Raw genomic sequence first — 21,290 nt, forward strand, 5'->3', positions numbered from 1 at the left:
TCAGCGGCCGAAACTCCCAGACAGAAGCGAAACTCATGCATGTTCGGCGGCACTTTCGGCGGCCGAAACTCCCAGACAGAGACGAAAGTCTCCTTTCGGGGGCAAGCTTCGGCAGCCGAAGGCTGCTTCCACAAGCATGTTCGGCGGCCGAAAGTCCCTTCGGCTGCCGAACCTGGTTTCTCCCTTAGTGGCAGAAACTCAGCTCTTCTATGCATATACGCCTCCCATTCCATCCAAACATGCATAAACCTATTCTACAACACACATACATAAGCATACAAGCTCCTAGGGGCTTCAAACTATCTAAAACCCCATCTACAACACATCAAACATGCATTTACAAGCCACATTGTTCAAAAACACAACATAAACTCATAAACCTAACCATAAGCTAAACATGCATTCTACCCCATGGATCTTCATAAAACTTACTTAAAACATGCAATGAGCTTAAGATCGGCTCTTACCTCTTGAAGATCGAGAGAGAGACGACCTAATCTTGGAGATGGGAGATTTTCAACTTCCTTGGGTCTCTAAGCTCAAAACTTGCTCAAAACTTGAAAATCTTCAAAACAAGATGAAAACTTGTGAAAATCGTGAAAGATTTGAAGGAAGAACTCAAAGATTGGTGAGGGGCGGCGGAGAGCTCACCTTGGCCGAAAATGGGGAGAAAAGCTTGCCCATTTCGGCTAAGGGACCCTTTTATAGTGGCTGGCCAGGCCACGTTCGGGGGCCGAACGTGCCTCCGCATGCATGCCAGGTTCGGCGGCCGAACCTGGACTTCCCTCACTTATGCCTTCGGGGGCCTAAGGCACACCCGAAATGCCTGAATGTTCGGCGGCCGAACTTGAGGTTCGGCGGCCGAACCTGGGTTTTCCTCCAAGGTTGTTTTCATGCAAAAACTCATTTCCTTTTATTCTTAAAATCATGAAATACATTAAAACATTTTATGAAAACATATTTCTACCCTACTAGAGGCTTCCGACATCCGAGATTCCATCGGACGGTAGGAATTCCGATACCGGAGTCTAGTCGGGTATTACAAATATATTTAAATATTTTTAAAATTTTAAATAATATACTGATAATATATTGAGTATAAAACCCTTTACAAATAAAACGCGTTTCCATCGTCCGACCATGTTTTGATAACTAAAGGGAACCGATCTTAATATAGGTCAAACAGACCAAATATGGTATGATACACTCTCGAGATAAATATAAATTTCGAACAAAAATGGTCCGCACTATTAACATTTACCAATGACATAAATGCGCGTATCATAAATAAATTAATATGAGAAATGGTTAATCAACACCACAGTTATTAGTTGATTAATTGCCATTTATGAACCGCCTAACACACTTATCAATATGGGTGAGCATTCGGTCGGTTCGGTTCAAAACCGAACCGAACCGAATAAACTGAAAATTGAAATTTTAGTGTTTATTAAAATCGAACAGAACCGATTTTGGTCAGAAACTAAATCGAACCGAATTGGTCTGATTTGATTCGATTCGGTTCGGTTTGATCGATTTCAATTTTTAATAATTTTTTTATTTTTTTACACTTTATTTTTAATATTTTAAAATTTAATTAAAATATTTAATTTTAATATGATTTAATTTCTCTATATTATTGAAAAAATATATTATTATCATTAATCGGTTCGGTTCGATTTTTTTCTGATCAAAACCGAACCAAACTAAAATAATCGAAATTTCTGAAATTAAAAACCGAACTGAACCGAAATATATAAAAACCGAACCAAAATTTTAAATCAATTCGATTCGATCAATTTTTTCAGTTTGAACCGAATACTGCTCACTCCTACTTGGCAAGAGTATTCACGTCCCAAGTCAAAAGGGAGTTAGTCTCTCTTCGTACTTTCACGCATACTCACTTAAACTTTTTAACTGTTTTCTCATATTTAGCATATTCTTTTTTTCAAAGTTGAGTATGAAAAAATTTATATAAAGTTTTAAAGGCATTCACCTCATTAAACTTTTCAAAATTAATCTACCCGTTAAATCAAGTTATATCCAAGTGCCCACATGTGATAACCTACTAAATTTGAGTTCATCGTATATTAACTAATTAGTTTATTCGTCAATTTAACCATTAAATATTATAGAAAAATATAAAAATATTTAAAATATAAAATAATTAATTAATAAATAATTTTATAAAATTAAAAATTAACTAATATATATTTTTATATTATAAAGACTAAATAGTAAATAGAAAAACTCATTAATAGATTTTTAACTCTTCAAAATACATTAATATATTTTTTAAAATTAATAGGCTAATTAATAAATTTATCATATTACAAAAACTAAATAATAAATTTTCTAATTATTTCTCATTTTTATCTCTATCATTTATTTCTCTCTTTTCATCTTTTTTATATTTTATTTTGGTATAATTTATTTTATAAAAAGATTACTTTTTATCTTTTTACGTTTTATTTTAGTATAATTTATTTTATAAAAAATTAAATAATTTATTATAAAATTATACTTGATTTTATTTTTTAAAAATAAAAATTTTATAAATTAAAAATTAATTATTTTACTCTAAATCAAAAATTGTTTAAAAAAATTGAATTAAATCCTCCAAATGCTCATATTACAGATTTTCAAATACATATTGTTCCAAAAAGACAAATTCTTAATATTTTATTTAATTAATTTAAAAGTTTCAATTTAATTTTAACTGAGATTAAAAAAATTAATAAAACTAATAAATTGAGCTTTTTAATTTTTGTACAAAATCAAAAAAATAAATATACAAAGAAAATAAGAAGGAAAAAAGTTTAATACAAAGGAGGGAGGGAGGGTGTCGCCCGCCAAAAAGTAGGTACCCATTTGTATATAAGGCTGTTTTTTTTTTTTTTAAATAAATTTGAAGATAATATCTAATTTTAATTAAAATTAATTTTTTAGCCATAATTTATTTTATTTATGAATAAATTAACCCATTTTACACAAAAAGTTATATTGAAGTTATAATTCATGTAAAATTAATATTTTATTTTTAAAATTTCAAAATTATTATTTTAAACTTTTTTTCAAATGTGTTAATTTTATTTTAAATCGAGGCAAAATTTTAAATTTTAAATAAAATAAAACTCGTTCTAAAGTTTAAGAGCCAAAAAAATTGAAATTTATTCCATTTCCTTGAGAATATAGGTAGTCTGGTAATAATGAGCAAATTAATTCTCACATGAGAATAAATTAGCATTAGATAGATAATTATTTTCTTATTTAAAGGATAATATGGTATTCTAGAGTTTTTAATAAAAATATATTGCTTAAAATTCTATATTAATTAAAAATATTTGGAAAATTATTTTATTCGTAAAAAAATGCTATTGATTTCGTTAATACTAAAAAATGGTAAAAAAATTCTATTGATTTCTTACCTATTTTATTTAAATCTGTTCCGAGCCGAAACAATTAAATCAAAACATACTAGACATTGAATTACTTTGAATCGAAATCGATGAAAACCAATTTAGTTCTAGTTCAGTCTCTCTTTCAGCTCTAAATCAATAATTTTGATCCGAATCGAACCAATGGGCAGACATACCCTGAAGCTCATCACACTTGGTTTTTCGAAGATTGGAAATACAAGATTACCCCTTGAACTTTTTTGAGGTCATTGTGCCTATAATTTTTGTTCACACAAGTTTTTAAATGCCCCACTCTTTTGAGTGGTTTGGCCATAGCTAGAAATTCAAGCATCCCTCAAGCAGATACTAAACCTGCTTTTTGGAAAAGCAGCTCCTCCACAGATGCCCAAGATCAGATGCAATGCAAAGCACAAAGCTTCATTATGAGTAGTCAAAAAACTCATTTCCACTTAAAAAACAAAGACTAAAGATATGAAAGCTACATTTTGAAGAGGAAGAATGTGACCCATGACATAAAGGCATCCAATTGGAAAAAAAGAAAAATTCCTTTCACATAAACTTTGCACAATAAATTATTCTGATAATTTCCATTCACAAGTTAGCAATTATATCAGGAAGCAAATTCAAGTTAAGTATGTGGGATAATTAATTCCCTTAAAAATCTAAGAATAATCTCTATTCACTGTGGAATTTTCGTAGAAGTTTTTTTTTTTTTTCATCGAGATAAGACACATATATACAAGATTCAGGGACAATACTGAATTGTTGTTAAAATCATGTCTTGATTTTGTATAAGTCTTACACTCGGAATCTCGAAAGACTAGCTAACCGGGTGCGTCTTTAAAAAAGATCTCAACCCAAAACCTATACCACATTAGGTACAGCTTAAAAGAACTAAAATATTATTTTTCAGACAGATGAAATCATGGGAAATGCTTGCTACAACAAACTTATGTATATCATATTATTTCTTGCAGCAAATTTCTCAAATTTGAGAAAAGAAACCTGTCAACAACTGAACTCCAGCTTTTCTCTCCATCAAGATTGGGACAATTGAGTTGGATACAGAGATTATGATGAAGTGGCCTACCTTTAAAATTGTGTGGCCATCAATGGCAGATGGTGAGCATTGAAAATTGCAGAAGATTCTCATCTAAAGGCAAAAAATGGGTTTTCTCCATTCTTCCAAATCTTCTTGTCATAATTGATAACTCGTCTAATGCCACTGTGGAAAATATTCCTTCTTGCTTTACATGCCTCCATATATTCTCAAAGAATTTGTTCTTTGCTTTTATCAAAGGGACTCTCTTCACACTATAAAACTCTAAAGCCTCAAAAGCACCGCCCCAGAAACAAAAAAAATTCTGAAAACTTACAGATTGTAAATCTCCAATGACAAGTTGCAGGTTGCTTCAAGTTCATACAGAAGATCAAACTCCAGATAAATGGAGTGTTTCATTAACTGAAGAAGTGTTCAAAAGGTTTTTCTCTCAGGGAAATCCAACCCTCCATAAGATATTTGGTGAAGGATCATTATTCAGTCCATTGTTGTTTGGAAAATTTTTTGATCCTTCAGATGCCTTTCCATTGTGGGAATTTGAGTCTGATATCTTGTTATCTAATCTTCGAAGCTCCGGCAAGACAAGTGTTGATTGGTTTCAGACAGATGAAGCTTATGTTCTAAAAGCAGAAGTACCAGGTAAGTGTTCTAGGTTTCTTTCTTTCTTTCTTTCTTTCCGGCTTGGCTTGGAAAAGGAAATGCTTTGTTGAACCTGATGGTTTTGTAAAGCAGGAGTTGGGATAAATACAGTGCGAGTGTACGCTGAAAATGGGAAGATTGTGGAAATTAGTGGGCAGTGGAAGCAGCAGCAGCAGCAGAAAGAGGCGAAAGCAAAGGACTGGAGAAGTGGGCAGTGGTGGGAACACGGGTACGTTAGAAGGCTTGAGCTCCCAGAAGATGCAGATTTGAGGAAGATTGAGGCATATGTGAATAATGATGTATTTCTTGAAGTTAGAATCCCCAAGAACACTTTTGATTGTGATACTGATGACACTGTCGCCAAAAAATCTGATTGAGTGTAAATTGATATGGGCATAATTTTGATTTGCCCATGAGCATGTTAATCTTGAGATTATGAAATCTTTTATATCATCAGCATAGAAGGATACTTAGGCCCTAGACTGGCTTGTTCTGCCATCTCAAATTACAACCTTTGCTTCCAAAAATGCCTCATGCATACCACTGGAGGTGCACCCACTTCCATTTTTTTTTTCAAATGAAACAGGTTTAAGTAAAAAATACAGTTTAATGTCTGGACCAATTATGATAACAAGAGAAAGTCCTTCAGACTATCTATGACTTCTTGGAGAATCACCTTTTGTCTCTTGATAAGATGATTCTGCCTGAGGCAGATATTTCCTTCTTGAAGCATCTTCAAGCTGTCAAAATGGACAGCTGTTTAACATTCAGTTCAAGGAAAGCTGCATAAATTCCAGGAATATAAAAAACAATACCATCATATTTACCTCCTCAAAATTGTCAAACAATCTGCTAGCCAAATCAGCAAGAGATTGTTTATCATTCACTGAAGCTGCAGAAGGTGGATTTGAGTCTAATTACTTCCTAACATAGTTCAATGTACCAGCGTCCTATCAAATCCTTCTTAAGAAAAGAACGGGTGCCTGTTTTCTCATTTGCAATTTCTGCATTACATAAACAACTAAGAAAGCACTATTTTGCAGTAAAGAAACATTGTAGCATAAAGGGAGCAGAAACTGTGCACATAAAACTTACTATTTTCAACAGGAGGTGAAACGATCAAAGGCAAATCGAGTTGCCAAAAGCCGTTATCCTAAGCAAGAGAGACTCCATTTCCAGGGTCTATTATAAGAGATGCAGAGGCAAGGTCTAATGCTAGTCTTCTTCTGGTCTGCAATGGATGTCCTTGTGCAGAGTCAGAGGTAACTTGGTCCTTGCCTGTGAATCAAGTTACCTTTCGTCTCTTTGGTGTTTCCTGCTTGTGGGTTGATAGAGCATAATTTAGTCCATTTTATATTAATATTATTAATAAATATTTACATGATTTCTGCTTAATTTAGTGTTTTTAATATTATTTTGCAGAAAATAATGTAAAAGGACAATTTGGAGCATGAAATTCGTTTTATTTATTATTTACATGATTTCTGCCTAATTTAGTGTTTTTAATATTATTTTACAGAAAATAATGTAAAAGGACAATTTGGAGAAAATCCCCCTAAAACTGCCTTATTGGAGCAAAGAATGAGGAAAGGATTTTGAAGCTTAAATATTCAAGCTTGGATAGCCCACCAACGCACAGGCCCGCGCTCCGCACGCCCACGCACACAGCCCATACCCGCGCTCCATCCATTCTCTTCACGTGGGTCGCTTCACCAAGCTTCATCAATTCCTCACATGGATGTGAACCCCAGCGCATGGACCAAAGCATTCAAGCACGTGGGCCCCGCCACAGCAACTCTTTCCCAGCGCATGGACCATGGACCAAAGCATTCACAGTAGACCCGACAATGCAATGCTCTCACGTGGACCGCACTTCATCTCTTGCCCATGGCCCGCTTCCCTTCACGCGGAACAAGCCCCGCCACTTCAACATGCACAGCACATTCACGCGCCCTCACTCCAGCTTCGCGTGGACATTCGCACACTCAATCCACTCCCAGGCCAGCAATTTTCCTAAATAGTGCGCTCCTCTGCACTTATAAATAGAACTTCCAGTGAACAATTCGGGGGACGAACAATCTCTTCCATTCGGCAATTCCGCAAGCTCCACCGCCTTCTGGTTCTTTTCCTTTTCTTTTTCTTTTTTATTTTATTTTTCTATTTTTAATTCAGTCAATGAATGGCTGATTTTCCATCTAGTTGAATATTGGTTGAAACTTTAGTTATTTAATGGGTTGTGAGACTTGATCAAATATTATTTAATTTTGGGATTCAATATTCATGCAATTTCATATTTAATTCTCATATTATTTTGTTATTGAAATCTACGTTGATTTTTTTATTGCAAAATAATTATTTGTTAGTTTGAATAATTTAAGTCCGTAATTGCTTGGGTTATTCTTACATGAGAACACTTGGGATAAAACCCAAGGAAATTGCATGATCTAGCGTTATCTCCATACGTTTGGGTAGCTAGGATTGGATCTCTCTATTTCTTAATGCAATTGACAATTGTTTTAATGTCTAAGGCCCAAGGACGTTCCTTGGCAATTTGTTGATTAGTAATTAATTAGAGGACGTTCCCTAATTGGTTTAATCATAAGGAGAGATAATGGTGGTGAGAAGCGTCTTCCATCTCCATAAACTAATCTATTGAATTAACCCAAAAGAACAAAGTGTCTGTGATCGATCCCAATGACTAAAGTGGATCCAATATTTCAACTAGAGCTTTCTTATTATTTATTTCTCTTTTATTTTATCATTCGTTTATTTTAATTGCTTTTAGTAGTTTATTAATTAAATCAATCTCAAACCCCCCATTTTACTTTAATTACAATTTATTTTTATCTCATTTTTTGTTTATCTCATTTGATCCCACTTTCAGTGTTTATCTCATTTTTTTTAGTTTATTATTATTCCAATTAATTATCTTGATCTTGTTGAGAAAAATAAATAGGTAATCAACTCTCTGTGGATTCGATCCTTTCACCACTATCTGCAATTATAAATTGTTGATAACCAGAAAGGTTATTTTTGGCCGGTTTCGACAACCGCGAGTCATGGGTAATCAGTAATGGCTTGTAAAGCTTGGTGTTGAGTTGGTGCGTTTTTAACCAGCGGCGAAACTCCTGTTTTTTTTTTTTTAATCATGCAAAAGAAGTTGCATTTTCAAAGCCTTAATGGGCAAAGTACAAAGGATATTGGGCTAAGGGCCTAAAAGAAAAACTAGAACACAGCAAAATTTAATTTTGGGGTGGTGATTGGACATTTGAATTCACTTCACAGCCATCTATTTTAAAGTGTAGAACCATGAGATCATCGATTGGTCTCTCCATATTTTTAAAGAAAAAGCTATATATTGATTTACCGAGTTAAAAAAAAAAAACATTATAGATAATTATGGAGAAGATGAGAAAAGATGATGATTATGCAGACGTGGAAATGGATAGAGCAAAACCCCTTTGGAGATATATGTTAAAATAAGCGCTGACTAGATGCCAGAAAATTGGGTCCACCATTAATCAATCCCATCCTTTTGTTTTTTTTTTTCTGATGATACTACCTTAATTACTTAATCAAATACAGAATAAATATAAGGAAAAAAGAAAACGGACATAATATCCTTAATTTCCAACCTCTATAAATTAGACCATCTTCCCACAGCAGAAGAAGAAGAAATGGGTGAAAATGGCCATGGACAAGTGATAAAGTCTAGAGTTGTGAAAGTAGATTCAGAGCAATCATGGGATTTCTTCATCTCTCAAGCTACCAATCAAGGCTGCCCTGTCAGTGTCTTACAATTACAATGGCTCTTCAGTTCTTTTTTCTTTTTTTTTAAATTTGACATTACCATGAATTTTTTCATATGATTAATATAATATAATATAATTTTTTTTGTTTTTGGGTTGGATTTGCAGGTTGTGGTTCACTTTACAGCTTCCTGGTGCATACCCTCAATAGCCATGAATCCTTTCTTTGAGGAACTAGCCTTTACGTATCAAGATCTTCTGTTTCTCACAGTGGATGTGGATGAGGTTAAGGTAAAATTTTATTCAACCTTATCATTAGAATATATCACTCATTACTCACCATATATATTTTACCATTAATATACAGATGTTAATAATGTAGCTGATGAATATGGAACAGGGGGTGGCTAGGAAGATGGAGGTAAAGGCAATGCCAACATTTGTATTGATGAAGGAAGGAGCTCAAGCAGATAGGCTTGTGGGTGCCAATCCAGATGAGATGAGGAGAAGAATCAATGCCTTTGTTCACTCTATTAGAAATGGTCTCTCTAAATCCGATACACCATAAATTTAAAGTTGTTTCCAAAATTGTATATGCCAGCTTGTAGTTTTCTTTAGTTTCTGGGTTTTGAATTTTCAGTTGCTTCTTGGATGAAGATGGGATTGTTTAATGAGTACTTCCTGGTGGTATGAATAGTTCTGTTTTCCCATTGATAACATTGTTTTTTTTTTTTACCTTAGACCTTTCAAGACTATAGGATACACTTTCCACCAGGCTAAATCTTGGAGTGCAACATTGTTTTTATTATTATTATTTTTATTTTTAGAAACATATATTATTGTGATATATAAATAAAAGAATTTAAAAAAAATAAAAATTTAAAAGGAATTTCCATTTTGATTTAGATAATATATATAAAAAACACTCGCCTCATGCATTTGAAAATTGTTAATAATCTAAACATATACTTAAAAATAGAAAATTAAAAATAAAATAAATTGAAGGTAATTACTAAAAGGTAAATTGATTCAAAAAATCAATATTTATGCGAATTTTTATTTTAATTTAAATATATTAATTTTAATTTAATTGATTTAATTTTTATATTTTAATATAATTTTAATCAATTTATAAAATTTTAAATTTAATATACTCGTATCAATTTAATAATTTAACTGGCATATTATATATATTATTATAATTTTTTAATTAATAAATTAACTGGAAAAGACTTAATTTTTATATTTTATTTTATATTTTATTTTAAATATTTAAATTCTAAATTAGTTGATCCAACATTTCAACATTTGTTTGAGTTTGAGTGTAATTTTGATTAATTTTTTAAAATAAAAATAAATTAATTAATTATTAAATATATAAATTACATTTGATAAATTTTATTTTGAAGTAATAATTAGAAATATTTTATAATTAACATATTATTTAATTTAAAATAAAAGTATATATAAAATAATTAAAATTAATATATTTATATAAAATTTTTATAATTATTAATACAAAATAGAATATATTTATTGTCAAAAATTTTATTTTAAATTACTATTATTTTTAAAATTAAATATATCATTTAATTATAATTAAATATGAATTAACATTATTTATATATATAAAATTAATTTATATTTAAAAAATAATAAAACAAATTATTATTAATTTTAGAATTAAATATATCATTTAATTATAATTAAATATAAATTAATATTATTTTTATATATAAAATTAATTTATATTTAAAAAATAATAAAAAAATTATATCTGAACATTCTAACCCTTCTAATATTTTAATTTTTAGAAAATAACTAAATTTACATTCAAATACAAATATTAAGACAATTAAATTAAAATTTAAATATTAAATATAAAATAATATAAATATTATTATTTTTAATAATTTAATTATTAATTATATAAATAATAATAATAATATATGTTACATATCAATTAAATTATTGAATTTAAAAATTTAAATATTAACTCAAATTATATTAAAATATAAAAATTAAATTAATCAAATTAATTAAATTAAAATTTAAAAATTAAAATTAAAATATAAATATACGTAAATATTTGACTTTTTATTCATTGGCCTTACTAAAATAATTAAATAATGCAGATCAAAACTAGGCTTCAAAGCCCATGCCCAAGCCCATCAAAAGTGATTGCAGTATTGCACAATGACAACTTCAGTCACGCTGCCTTCTCTGCACTAAATTTCTCTCTATTTTCTCTGGAAATTAAACAACAAAAGCCTCCAATTTCTTTGTTTTCTCTCACCCCAAACACATCATCCCCACTAACATCCTTTCCCGTTAATTCTCTAAGCCGGAAGTCCGACGGCAATTTCCGGCGAAATTTAGAATTCTCGACCTTTTGAAAATGGCATCCCCTGAAAACACTAATTGGCTAATCGAGTATGGCTTGATCGACGATATCCCTGTTCCGGATGCGAATTTCTCTGTCCCGGTTACCAGCTTCTCTTGGCCTGTGCAGAATTCAAACGGTTCGTCTATTGTCGGGTAACTGAAGATCCCTGTCCATCTATCAGTTAGGGTTTTGTTGACTTCATTTAAATGGTTGTTTTATTTTCCCTTTTTTTCTTTTGGATATGAACTTCAAATTGATAATTTGGGCTGCTTTGGATTTTTTATACTGGAATTTGTTATATAATCTTCATGGTGATTGTTTTTCTCTCTACCTTTTTAACGACTAAATTATAGAGAACTGTTAGGAATGTAATTTTTTTGGTCGTTTTTGGGCTTCTAAGGTATTTTAGAGCTCCAATCTCTGAAATGGCATCAAATAATTGCAGAACATGCTTGGATTTTGGTTATATGGGTCAATTTCATTTCGGTACTTCATTAGCAGGTCTTGGTGTTTGTTTCTTCGGGTGCTTTATGGCATTTGTTTATTTGGGTGATCTGGTTTAAGTTTTATGTGGGTATGGGATAAATTTTGAGTCCCTGATGGAATTCAGTTTAGGTACTATTGGTGTTTTCTTTTGTATTTGCGTTGTTTCTTTTTTTTTTTTTTTTTGTTTTTGTGTGTGTGTTTGTTGGGGGGGCAACAAACTTTATAATTGAATTAGTATAGTACAGAAAATGGGATTATAAATGCAATTTTTTTCCTGCTATATACTTTGGTATGTTAAATCTTGGCGACTTGGCTTGCAAGATGAGTCCTTGATGCACATTGTGCAACATTATTGATCATGAAACAAACTTTGATTAATTGGAAATAACATTTAGACAAATATGGATTGTGAAGGCAAATTGTGAGCTTTTCCATGATTTTACTGTGATTTCTGCTATTTTGGATTTATATAAAGGGGGTTGCTTTTGTTTTTGCTTCATAAATCGTGTTCCTTGCTTCCATTCATAAGTGAGATCCCACTTCGTGTTTATTCAACTAAAGCTTGTATCATTTCTTGTTACTTGTACACTTGCTTGTATCATTTCTTGTTACTTGTACACTTGCTTGTATCATTTGTTGTCTCGCAATTTATTCATAGTTTGGAAAATTTGGGAAAACTTTACACATGTACACATGTAGTGTGGACCTAACTGGCTACTAATCTCTCCTCCTCCATTCTTCCCCCCCCTTACAGTATTATTTCTTCTAATATCTCTATTTCTGAAATATCTTTCTAGTGGGGAAATTGATGGACCATTTGGAGATTGTGACAAGGAGTCCAGCTGCAAGAAGAGGTATGCCAATGTCATTTTAATGCGTGCTATATAGTACGAAAGGAAGTTGTTTTTCATTCTATTTTTTTGGGGTTGGGGGAGGGGGGTGTTTGTTCACTAGTTTTGTGTAAGATTATTCCCTGATATATGCACTTTTTAGAAAGTGTTGGCAACTGTAGGCTTAGAATTTAAGCCAGTAATCTTTATTCCTTCTTATTGTGATTTGACAACACTGGGCTGTTAATAGTTAGATGCTTAAGTGGTATTCAGAAGTTAAGAATTGATGGGAGAAAGTCAGAATTCTCTTTTATTTTCAGTCACTAGTAGTCATGGTCGCATACTTTTGAACACAACTTGCAATAGGCCATTACATGTGGAGCGGAGCTGTGCCATATGCATTTATGTGGTGCAGAGTGCATTTATATTGATTCAATTTGGCTTTGCTTGAATAAAGTATATCCTTAGTTAAAATTTTCTCTGTAAAAGCTGTCACCATCCTGGTGCTGCCATGGATATCATTTCACTATTGTAATCGACTGAACTGTTGATGGAGTAATCATGTGCATGAGCTGTTGTCCCTCATCTTTTCTTTTTTGGATCCAGATATAATTTTTAGCACTCTCTTTTTCTTATCTATACAATATTTTATGTTTATGGAGGACTGTGTTCCCATCTCTCATTCTCTCATACTTCCTGCTGTGTAGGGGTAGGTCTGAATCATGTAGTGCTTCTAGCTCCAAAGCGAGTAGGGAGAAGTTGCGGAGAGACAGGCTAAATGACAAGTACTCCCTTATTCTTTCCTCTGTCCGTTTATCTGTCTATTTTCCTCTCTACTTGAGGTACCCACATCCTTTATTCGGTTGTCTTCTAGATTTGTGGAATTGGGCTCCATCTTGGAGCCTGGAAGACCTCCTAAAACAGACAAGGCTGCTATTCTGATTGATGCTGTTCGAATGGTGAGTCAGTTAAGAGGTGAAGCTCAGAAGCTGAAGGAATCAAATTCAAGTCTTCAAGAGAGGATCAAAGAGTTGAAGGTGAATCTGCTTCATTTGTTATTTTTCATGTTGAGAATGGAATGATCAGGTTTTGGCATGCCTATGCAATTTGTTAATAGATTTTCAATGTTTGAAGCCCATGAGCCTGAAAAAGGATCAAGGCATTCTGTTAATTTTATTAAGATATTGTCTTGTTTAGGCTGAAAAGAATGAGCTTCGAGATGAGAAGCAGAGGCTGAAAGCAGAGAAGGAGAAGTTGGAGCAGCAGTTGAAAGCTGTGAATGCACAACCTAGCTTCTTGCCTCCGCCAGCTGCAATTCCTGCTACATTTGCTACTCAAGGCCAAGCGCCTGGAAACAAGTTAGTACCTTTCATTGGTTACCCAGGAGTTGCCATGTGGCAATTTATGCCACCTGCTGCAGTGGATACCTCTCAAGATCATGTGCTTCGGCCTCCTGTTGCTTAAGTTAGCCAAATCTTGCAGCCTTCAAATTATTTTGTCATTGTTCTTGTTTGTATTAGATTTTGTTGGGTCTTCTAACCGGACATGGTGGGTGACTCATACTATTTGCAGTCTGGATTTTCTATGAAATGTTGCTGGTGCTCACATGTAAATTTAATAATTTTATTTAGCAATATGTTTTAATCTAGCATTCTCAAGGATTTTTTAGATGTCTGCTATAGATGTATGCTGCTTTGAGTCCGTAAATTGGGTAACCTGTCTTGAACTAGAATCAGCCGGTTTAGTCTGATTTGGTTTCATATCAAAATCAGATTTTAACTGATCATTGAATAATTAAAATATAACTATATAGAATTAAAAAATAGAATTAAGAGGGATTGTTCAAATTGATTTTGATTTGATTTGATTAGATCTTGAAGCGGAGTTATTAATTCCATGGCCACAGTTACCTCTAAATCATTTTTTCATCAGAAATGACCATTCTATCTGATTGCAAATCGAATGATTTGTAGTTAAGATAACCTGTTTTTCTGAAGGTGAGGATTGTGATGATCACACATGTGGGCCAGGCGAATACAAGTCATATACGGCTATCTGTCAATTTGCCATAATATCTTATCTGCAGTGCAATGTTAACATCTGGTTCTCAGCTACCGCATTCCTGTCTTGTTAAAAGAAAAAAAAATTCATGGCTTCCATCTCTCTCAAATTTCATATGCATGCTACTAATCTTTCAACTGAATTTCTGCAAAATAAAACCCTCTTCTATTCTTTTTCATATTCTAAAATCACCCATCGAAGTCTTGATTCCCAATTATCTTTCTTGCCTTTCCATGATGCGCGCCCCTATAAACCCAAAGCTTCCTCTCTGTCCATCCACTCTTCCTTATCTTCCTTTACCCCGCCTTCATCCAAAGAAGAAGCCGTCCTTCAAGCCAAAACCTGCCTCTCGACTACCCTAGAAAAGCCCCTCAATAACCCTAAACTTGCTGGTAAACTCAAGAAACTGAAGCAACCCAGATTCCAGGTCGAAATCCCAGTCATCGATGACTCGCCAACATCCCTTTCCCAACTTGCTTTTGATGTTTTTGAAGAGCTACCCATTAAAAGAAAGGGTTCCAGGATCAAGATTCTAATACTCTGGCCTAGCCCCACGTTGAAAAACACTGCAGTTGAAGCATTTCAATCTCAGTCATCAAACAATGTTGAGCAAGTTGACATATCCTCAGTTATAAACGGTGATCCTAGAATCTTTGGCTTTACTGACGTAGCTGTGTTCGTGGCGCCAGAGAGTTCACAATTGGCAGCCATAAAAAGCATAACTGACAGTTTGTACCCAAAGCCAGTAGTGATATTCAACCCCGGATGGGGTTTTGAAGAGGAGAGCGATTTTGGTGACTTGAGTGGCTTTGCAGGCTCTTTTGAGGTGATATATTCATTTGTAGGGTTGGAGGTGAGGGGTGTTTTGAGCAAGAGAAGAGGAGTTGTTTTCAAGTGTGTGAGAGATGGGGTTGTGAGTGGTGAAAGATGGACAGTTCTTGTTGAAGAAGAAGGAGAAATGAAAGTGGTTTCCAGATTCAAGACCCGGCCATCCATAGGTGAAGTTGAGAATGTTTTGTATAATTTGATGGCTATTAATTCGCCTATAACAAAGTCTGCCAAGTTTTTTAAGGATCTGGTGTCAAATGTAACAGGAAGAAAGAAAATTTAGGGAATGAGGATACTGATTCTGATTCGTGTTTGTTCTTTTTGAATGATTGACATTTCTTTTGAATTGTGTCATTGAATGCAGACTTCCTTTGTGGTCTTGACCACTAAATACAGCATTTGATTGTGAACATAAGCGAGCTATCTAGAAAATAGAAATGGAGCTATACAGGAACACTCTTTCAATTTCATCTATAGCTGATCACCCTCGTACATTAGAGAACACTAGCACCACTAGAGCTTAAGCATATAGTTCTCTATATGAAACTTGAGGTTCATTTAATTCATCTTTCTACAAGACAGGCATTGCGGTTCAATTTGTATTTTTGCAGTAAATAATCGTTAATGTGACTTTTTCAATTATGGTTTTAGATTATGATGCGACCAACATGAAATGCATCACTAATCAATGACATATAATATAATTGTTGTACATATAATACTTGTATTGTAAACTGTCTCATACTCCTCCTAAATTTCGTTTGCATCTTCTTACTCGTCAACATAGTCATTGCCATATGTAGAGACTGGGCTATTCTTCCACCCACTAACTCCATTTTTGTTAAGTTGATCTGATTACTCTTCAGCTGCATTTGCTGCAAACCACGTCATTTGATTGAGATGGGCATTGCCTCGGAAGTAATTGAAAAAGCTGCTTGGGATTACATATTGGCAATGTTATGGATCATTAAGCACACTAAAGTAAAGGTGTGCATTACTTAATGAAAATGGCTTGAGAGGAAAGTGGTGACAGAGCAGGCGACAATGCTAGTAAGTGAGGAAATTGGTGAAAGCTCTATACTATATACTGGTGCAAAAAACTAATTTTCAGCTCATTTATTGGTTTGTTTTGAAAAAAAAAAAAGAGCAAAGAACTGGAGGTGTTCAGACTTGAACGTAGAAGAAGAGTTCAAAAAAAAAGAAAAAAAAGAACAAACAAATGCCTGAGGTTGTGTGATATTTTACATTGTGTAGACAAGGCCTGTGAATTTGTGAAGAACTCTCCCCTCCTTTCTCCATTTTTGCTTTTGCCTCTCCTCATATACAGACATTTTTTCTTTTATAATTATTATGGTCATCCATATTATACTTTTCCTCTGAAAGCTCAAAGTTAAGATGCTCTAATATGACAGCCCTTGATGAACTTATCAGAGAAGTTGATGTACTTAGCCCACAATGGCCTGAGCTGAGGAAATGCTATATCTAGCCATGGCTTTGCTCTGCCATTGAAATGGATGACACCAGCACTCTCAGCATCAGCTAAACTTGTATTATCCTGGTATCCAAGACCCAGCATATGCCAGAAAGGATCGATAACGCGGACGTGACCGTGGAATGCTATTAGCCCTGGTGGTAACGTTCCTAGCTGCCACAAGCTCAGGTCTGATTTCAAGTTCTGCTTGCACATTACCAGAAAAGAAAATAGCAATACTATTAGCAAAATTGCCAGTTGAAGAACAAGGCATTCAACAGACAAATCTCGAAAAGTTCAGGGCTTGAAATGGGATTAAATAGATTACCTGTTCAACCCAGTAGTGGTATGTGAGGCTTATGTTGGTCCTCCTCCATGCCCCTAAATCGAAAATGTTCATACCATACGCCCAAGCACATTCATTGGGATTGAAATTACTAGCTATCAGAGGATGAGAGAAGTTCAAATAGCTCTTGAATCGCTTCGACATGACAAATTTATCTTTTCCTCTGCAGGTTTCTACAGCTCCATTGACCTTTCCATTCATGTCAATATCCCAAAGAGGCGAAAGATCGGTTTGCACAACTATGTCATCATCAAGAAACACCACCTTGTTCAAACTCGGAAACAACTGCAAACATTTTACACCCGATTGATGAAACCGAAAAGAAAAGAAAAGAAAATGTGATGATATGTTTTGCTTGATTATACCTCTGGAAGATGAATTCGGATGTGATTCATCACTGAATTATACTTAGGACTAAGAGCTTGCAGCTTAGCTGCGATAACGACGGGCTTTTCAGTGTTATTTGCAACAATTGCAGAAGAACCTCCTCTGAACTGCGACCTTACTCTTTGATCTTTCTCCATAGCTTCAAGAACTGGAACTTTACCCTTTGTAAACCAGTCGAAATGATGCAATGCCTTGACCTCAATTATTGCAGGCGATAAAGGGTGCAACGAAAACCAAGCTTGCATGGGTGAATAGGTTTTTCTATCGGTTATTATGTGAAGTACAAGTTTTTGCGGCCTTAAAGCATTTTGGACAAGCGAATTGGCGACGACAGCGGCGGCTAGAACGTTGTCTGAGGCGAGGACAAAGTGGAAGTAAGAGTTGTCGACGAGGGCAGGGACAAGTTCCGGAGTCGGGAGTTGCAGGCGAGCCGCTGCATTGGTGGAGTGCTCATTGGCTAACCTTAGAGCAAGACAGTGTAGCTGTTTTGGTATGCTGCTTGATGCTACATGCCTGTATAGATATTCTTGGATTTTGGCTGTTCTAGTCCTTTGTTCAAGCAATGTCACCTGAAACATAATTTAACATAATTCAAGGATCAAAAAGTAATTAATTTTAGTGTAAATTAAAAATGTAGAGGGAAGAAAGTGAGATATTGAATACCATTTCTCTGAGCTTGAGGGCAAAAGTCTTAGCATCCAAGTTGGAATCCTTCACTTCTGCCATAAACTCATCCAATGTTTGAGGAATATCATTTCTTCCTTTTAGATCATCTTGGCCAAGTGGTTCTTTTAGTACTTTGTATATCACTTCTGGTACCTTTAATTTCATACCCACAAATTATTATTTTAATTAATAAATTATACATACTAATTTACCACAATAAATTCATAAAAATAGCATTTAAAGCAGAAGTGTTGGAGATTACTGAGTCAAGCCTTCTTCCCAATATCCTTGGCCCTAGTCTTTTCCCCAAGCAACCTGCCATTTTAACAAATTAACACTACATCATCATCATCAAAGATCATTAATAAATGGCCTTCAGGGAAAATATCACCATCTTACTAATAAAAAATTAATGAAATAGCAGGTGTGTATTAGTAATATCATTGTGGATAGGTGTGTGAATAATAAAATGGTAGTGTTGTTATGAGGGATATATCAAAGTTTGTTGGAAGGGAAGGCTTCAAAGCCTGGGCGTGCAGCCACCAGTTATGAATCAAATTTAATTAAGTATGGTGGTGGGATATGGCTGTCCCACTTGTACTTTTCCCCCTCTAATTAAGCAACCTAATCACACCCCCCTAATTCTTGAATAACATAAGTTTTTAATAAGATTTTATCATATATTAATTATATAAAATATAATTTTTTATGCAAAAATAATCCTAATTGAAATTTGCATCAGCTACCACACATTATTAATTATTTAAATAAATTTAAATATATATATCGGATTTGGGATAGGTGCTAGGTGAATGAGACCTGACTCAAATTTAACAAAATTATAGTGATTATTAAGCTTAATTAATTAAACTCTTCCTAAGTTATGGTTATAGCTTTGATTTTGTTCACTTAACACAAATACTGGAAATTGCAGAAGCATCCTGATTTTGCAGGTACTTAAAAAATTCTGCTTAAAACTCTAGAACCAAAACATGAAAACCACAGAAATTAATCAGCATTATCAATCTGCTAATGAGAAACAGACAGAAAAGCATAACTTACCAAGAGTAGAGCACTTGGTTTCTCCATCAATGGTGTCAACAGTGGACAAGACGAACACAAACCGAAGAAGAAAAGTGAAGAAGAGAAGAGCATAAAAGAGCATTCTGTAAGAAACCCTTTTACCTCCAACATTCACTTTGATGAATTCTCTGACACCTTTCCCTGGAAGAACCGTAACGTGCCTGAGACTTGGAGATATGTGAAGCTGCATTTTATGAGTTTCAGAAACCAGAAACAGCCACACAAGGCCCCTAGCCAACTAGCCAGCTCTCCCCAGAGCAGCTTAATTTGTTTCTCTGTGAGTTTGGTTTTTGGTAGGTTATTGCATGACTGAAAATGCAAGAAGCCATGTAGAGATATGCTGTAAAAGGAAGGATATGATTGGAGTTTAAGGTAGCTATCAGTTACCTAAACTTGCTTAGCAAATGGGCTAGTAGTCGTTTTGTAATATTCAAAATATTATATGTATATATATATATATCAGAGAAAAAAAAAGGAGAAGAGAGTTGTTAAGAAGAAAGAGACATGGGACTTAGAACCAGATGAGGAGGCCATGGGTGTTTTTGGTTTTAAGGTTTTGGCTTTGGCTTACCATTCAAGGAGGAAAGTTGAGACTTACCCAATTAAACAGTTAATTTCACTAAATTATATAAATAAATTATAGAAATTAAATAATATATATTTAAAATATATTAAAAAATATTGGTATTATAAGTAGTATTTATGGTTGGTGCAACTTAGCTTTGCCTACAAAAGAAGTTTTTTTTATTTTATTTTATTTTTATTTGTGTATAAAATTAAAGAATATTTGGAGTTTGATAGTACATGGCTTCTAAATGGAAAATGACTCTTCTTCTCACTTCAAAGGAGGGGTTGGTTGATTTAGGACTTTTTTGGTGTTTTGAGTGAAACTACAGGAAAGGAAAGGAAACTATTCCTCTCCTCTTTTAACAAATACAATTCCCTTCTCAAGTAGCTAAGCTGATGTAAAGCCTTACAGGGAAATTTATGAACAGAACTTTATATTTGTCTTCACTTGGCTCCCATATTCATAATTGGAATTTTTTTGCATTTTTATTCACCTATTTTACTGAAAATTTTGTTGCTAAATGTAGTTTTTTTAAATAATTTTTAAGGAATATGGTATTATCATTCAAATTTTATATAAATTTCATTAAATTTAAATATTAATTGTCAAATTAATAAAAGAATTCAATGATTTTCTAAAATAACTATCAACAACTTATGTGACTTTTTACCTTATTTATTGTTATTATTTCTTAATTAGTTGAAAATATTTTATTTATTTTATTTTAGCTGACTCTAATTTAATGTAAACTTTAGTGGTCAATATATCCCTTATACTTATTGGAGAAATTTAGTTTAGTCAATTTTTAATTATTTGTTCAAATTAGTCTAGAAGTTTCAAGTAAACATCATTTAGCTCAAAATAAGAAAATTAAAAAAATTATCTTAATGTTTTTGGATAAATAGACAAAAAAAAAAGAAATTTAGCCTAATAATTTTTGCTAAATTGAAAATGTTTTAAACGAAAAGTTCAAGATATATCAATCAATTAAATTTAAACTATAAATAAGGGATGAATTTTTTTATATTTGTATATAAAGAGAGAAGGAGTGAAATTGAACGTTTACCTGTTAATATAATTAATTTCAATCCCAATTGTATCATAAAAAATTAAAAGGAAAAACATTTGTAGAATCCAAGATACTTAATTTGGTTCAAAATTTAATTGATTCAAAAAAGTGAGTAAATGAAAAATATTTTCTGGTAAAAAGAAAAATTCAGTTATTTTTTCAAAAATAATTTTTTTCATTTCAAAAGAAAAAATTATTTTGTTTATTTTAAAAATTTTATTAACACATCTATATATTTTTAA

General features: G+C 33.1%; 5 protein-coding genes and 1 pseudogene across 6 annotated transcripts; 4 read left to right on the forward strand and 2 right to left on the reverse strand.

The window, feature by feature from the left end:
• The first annotated feature begins 4,369 nt into the window (after window positions 1–4,369).
• On the forward strand, window positions 4,370–5,587 carry LOC110610677 (21.7 kDa class VI heat shock protein). Its single transcript, XM_021750716.2, has 2 exons — window positions 4,370–5,118; window positions 5,212–5,587. Exons 1-2 carry the CDS (start codon window positions 4,812–4,814, stop codon window positions 5,493–5,495), a joined length of 591 nt encoding a protein of 196 aa, XP_021606408.1. The 5' UTR covers window positions 4,370–4,811; the 3' UTR covers window positions 5,496–5,587.
• Window positions 5,588–5,741: 154 nt separating this feature from the next.
• LOC110611606 lies at window positions 5,742–6,791 on the reverse strand (annotated as a pseudogene).
• A 1,367-nt stretch (window positions 6,792–8,158) lies between these two features.
• Window positions 8,159–9,584, forward strand: LOC122723177 (thioredoxin-like protein CXXS1). Of its 2 annotated transcripts, none has more exons than XM_043954526.1 (3): window positions 8,159–8,903; window positions 9,036–9,158; window positions 9,250–9,584. In XM_043954526.1, exons 1-3 carry the CDS (start codon window positions 8,796–8,798, stop codon window positions 9,433–9,435), a joined length of 417 nt encoding a protein of 138 aa, XP_043810461.1. In that variant the 5' UTR covers window positions 8,159–8,795; the 3' UTR covers window positions 9,436–9,584. The 2 variants fall into 2 exon arrangements, with proteins under 2 accessions (XP_043810461.1, XP_043810462.1); XM_043954527.1 differs by having other exon boundaries at window positions 8,187–8,903; window positions 9,268–9,584.
• Window positions 9,585–11,065: 1,481 nt separating this feature from the next.
• LOC110611607 (transcription factor ILR3) lies at window positions 11,066–14,237 on the forward strand. The gene is made up of 5 exons (XM_021751998.2): window positions 11,066–11,405; window positions 12,537–12,593; window positions 13,277–13,354; window positions 13,444–13,606; window positions 13,767–14,237. The coding sequence occupies exons 1-5, from the start codon at window positions 11,266–11,268 to the stop codon at window positions 14,031–14,033; spliced, it is 705 nt and encodes a 234-aa protein (XP_021607690.2). The 5' UTR covers window positions 11,066–11,265; the 3' UTR covers window positions 14,034–14,237.
• Window positions 14,238–14,387: 150 nt separating this feature from the next.
• LOC110611927 lies at window positions 14,388–15,870 on the forward strand. Its single transcript, XM_021752497.2, has one exon. The coding sequence runs from the start codon at window positions 14,719–14,721 to the stop codon at window positions 15,739–15,741; it is 1,023 nt and encodes a 340-aa protein (XP_021608189.1). The 5' UTR covers window positions 14,388–14,718; the 3' UTR covers window positions 15,742–15,870.
• A 779-nt stretch (window positions 15,871–16,649) lies between these two features.
• Window positions 16,650–19,937, reverse strand: LOC110611926 (probable galacturonosyltransferase 12). Its single transcript, XM_021752496.2, has 6 exons — window positions 19,391–19,937; window positions 18,591–18,643; window positions 18,326–18,481; window positions 17,641–18,231; window positions 17,258–17,560; window positions 16,650–17,133 (listed from the first exon to the last, which is right to left on the reverse strand). Exons 1-6 carry the CDS (start codon window positions 19,599–19,601, stop codon window positions 16,849–16,851), a joined length of 1,599 nt encoding a protein of 532 aa, XP_021608188.2. The 5' UTR covers window positions 19,602–19,937; the 3' UTR covers window positions 16,650–16,848.
• Window positions 19,938–21,290: the final 1,353 nt, after the last annotated feature.

The sequence above is a fragment of the Manihot esculenta genome, chromosome 3, assembly GCF_001659605.2.
Source record: "Manihot esculenta cultivar AM560-2 chromosome 3, M.esculenta_v8, whole genome shotgun sequence".
In the NCBI taxonomy this organism is placed as follows: Eukaryota; Viridiplantae; Streptophyta; class Magnoliopsida; order Malpighiales; family Euphorbiaceae; genus Manihot; species Manihot esculenta.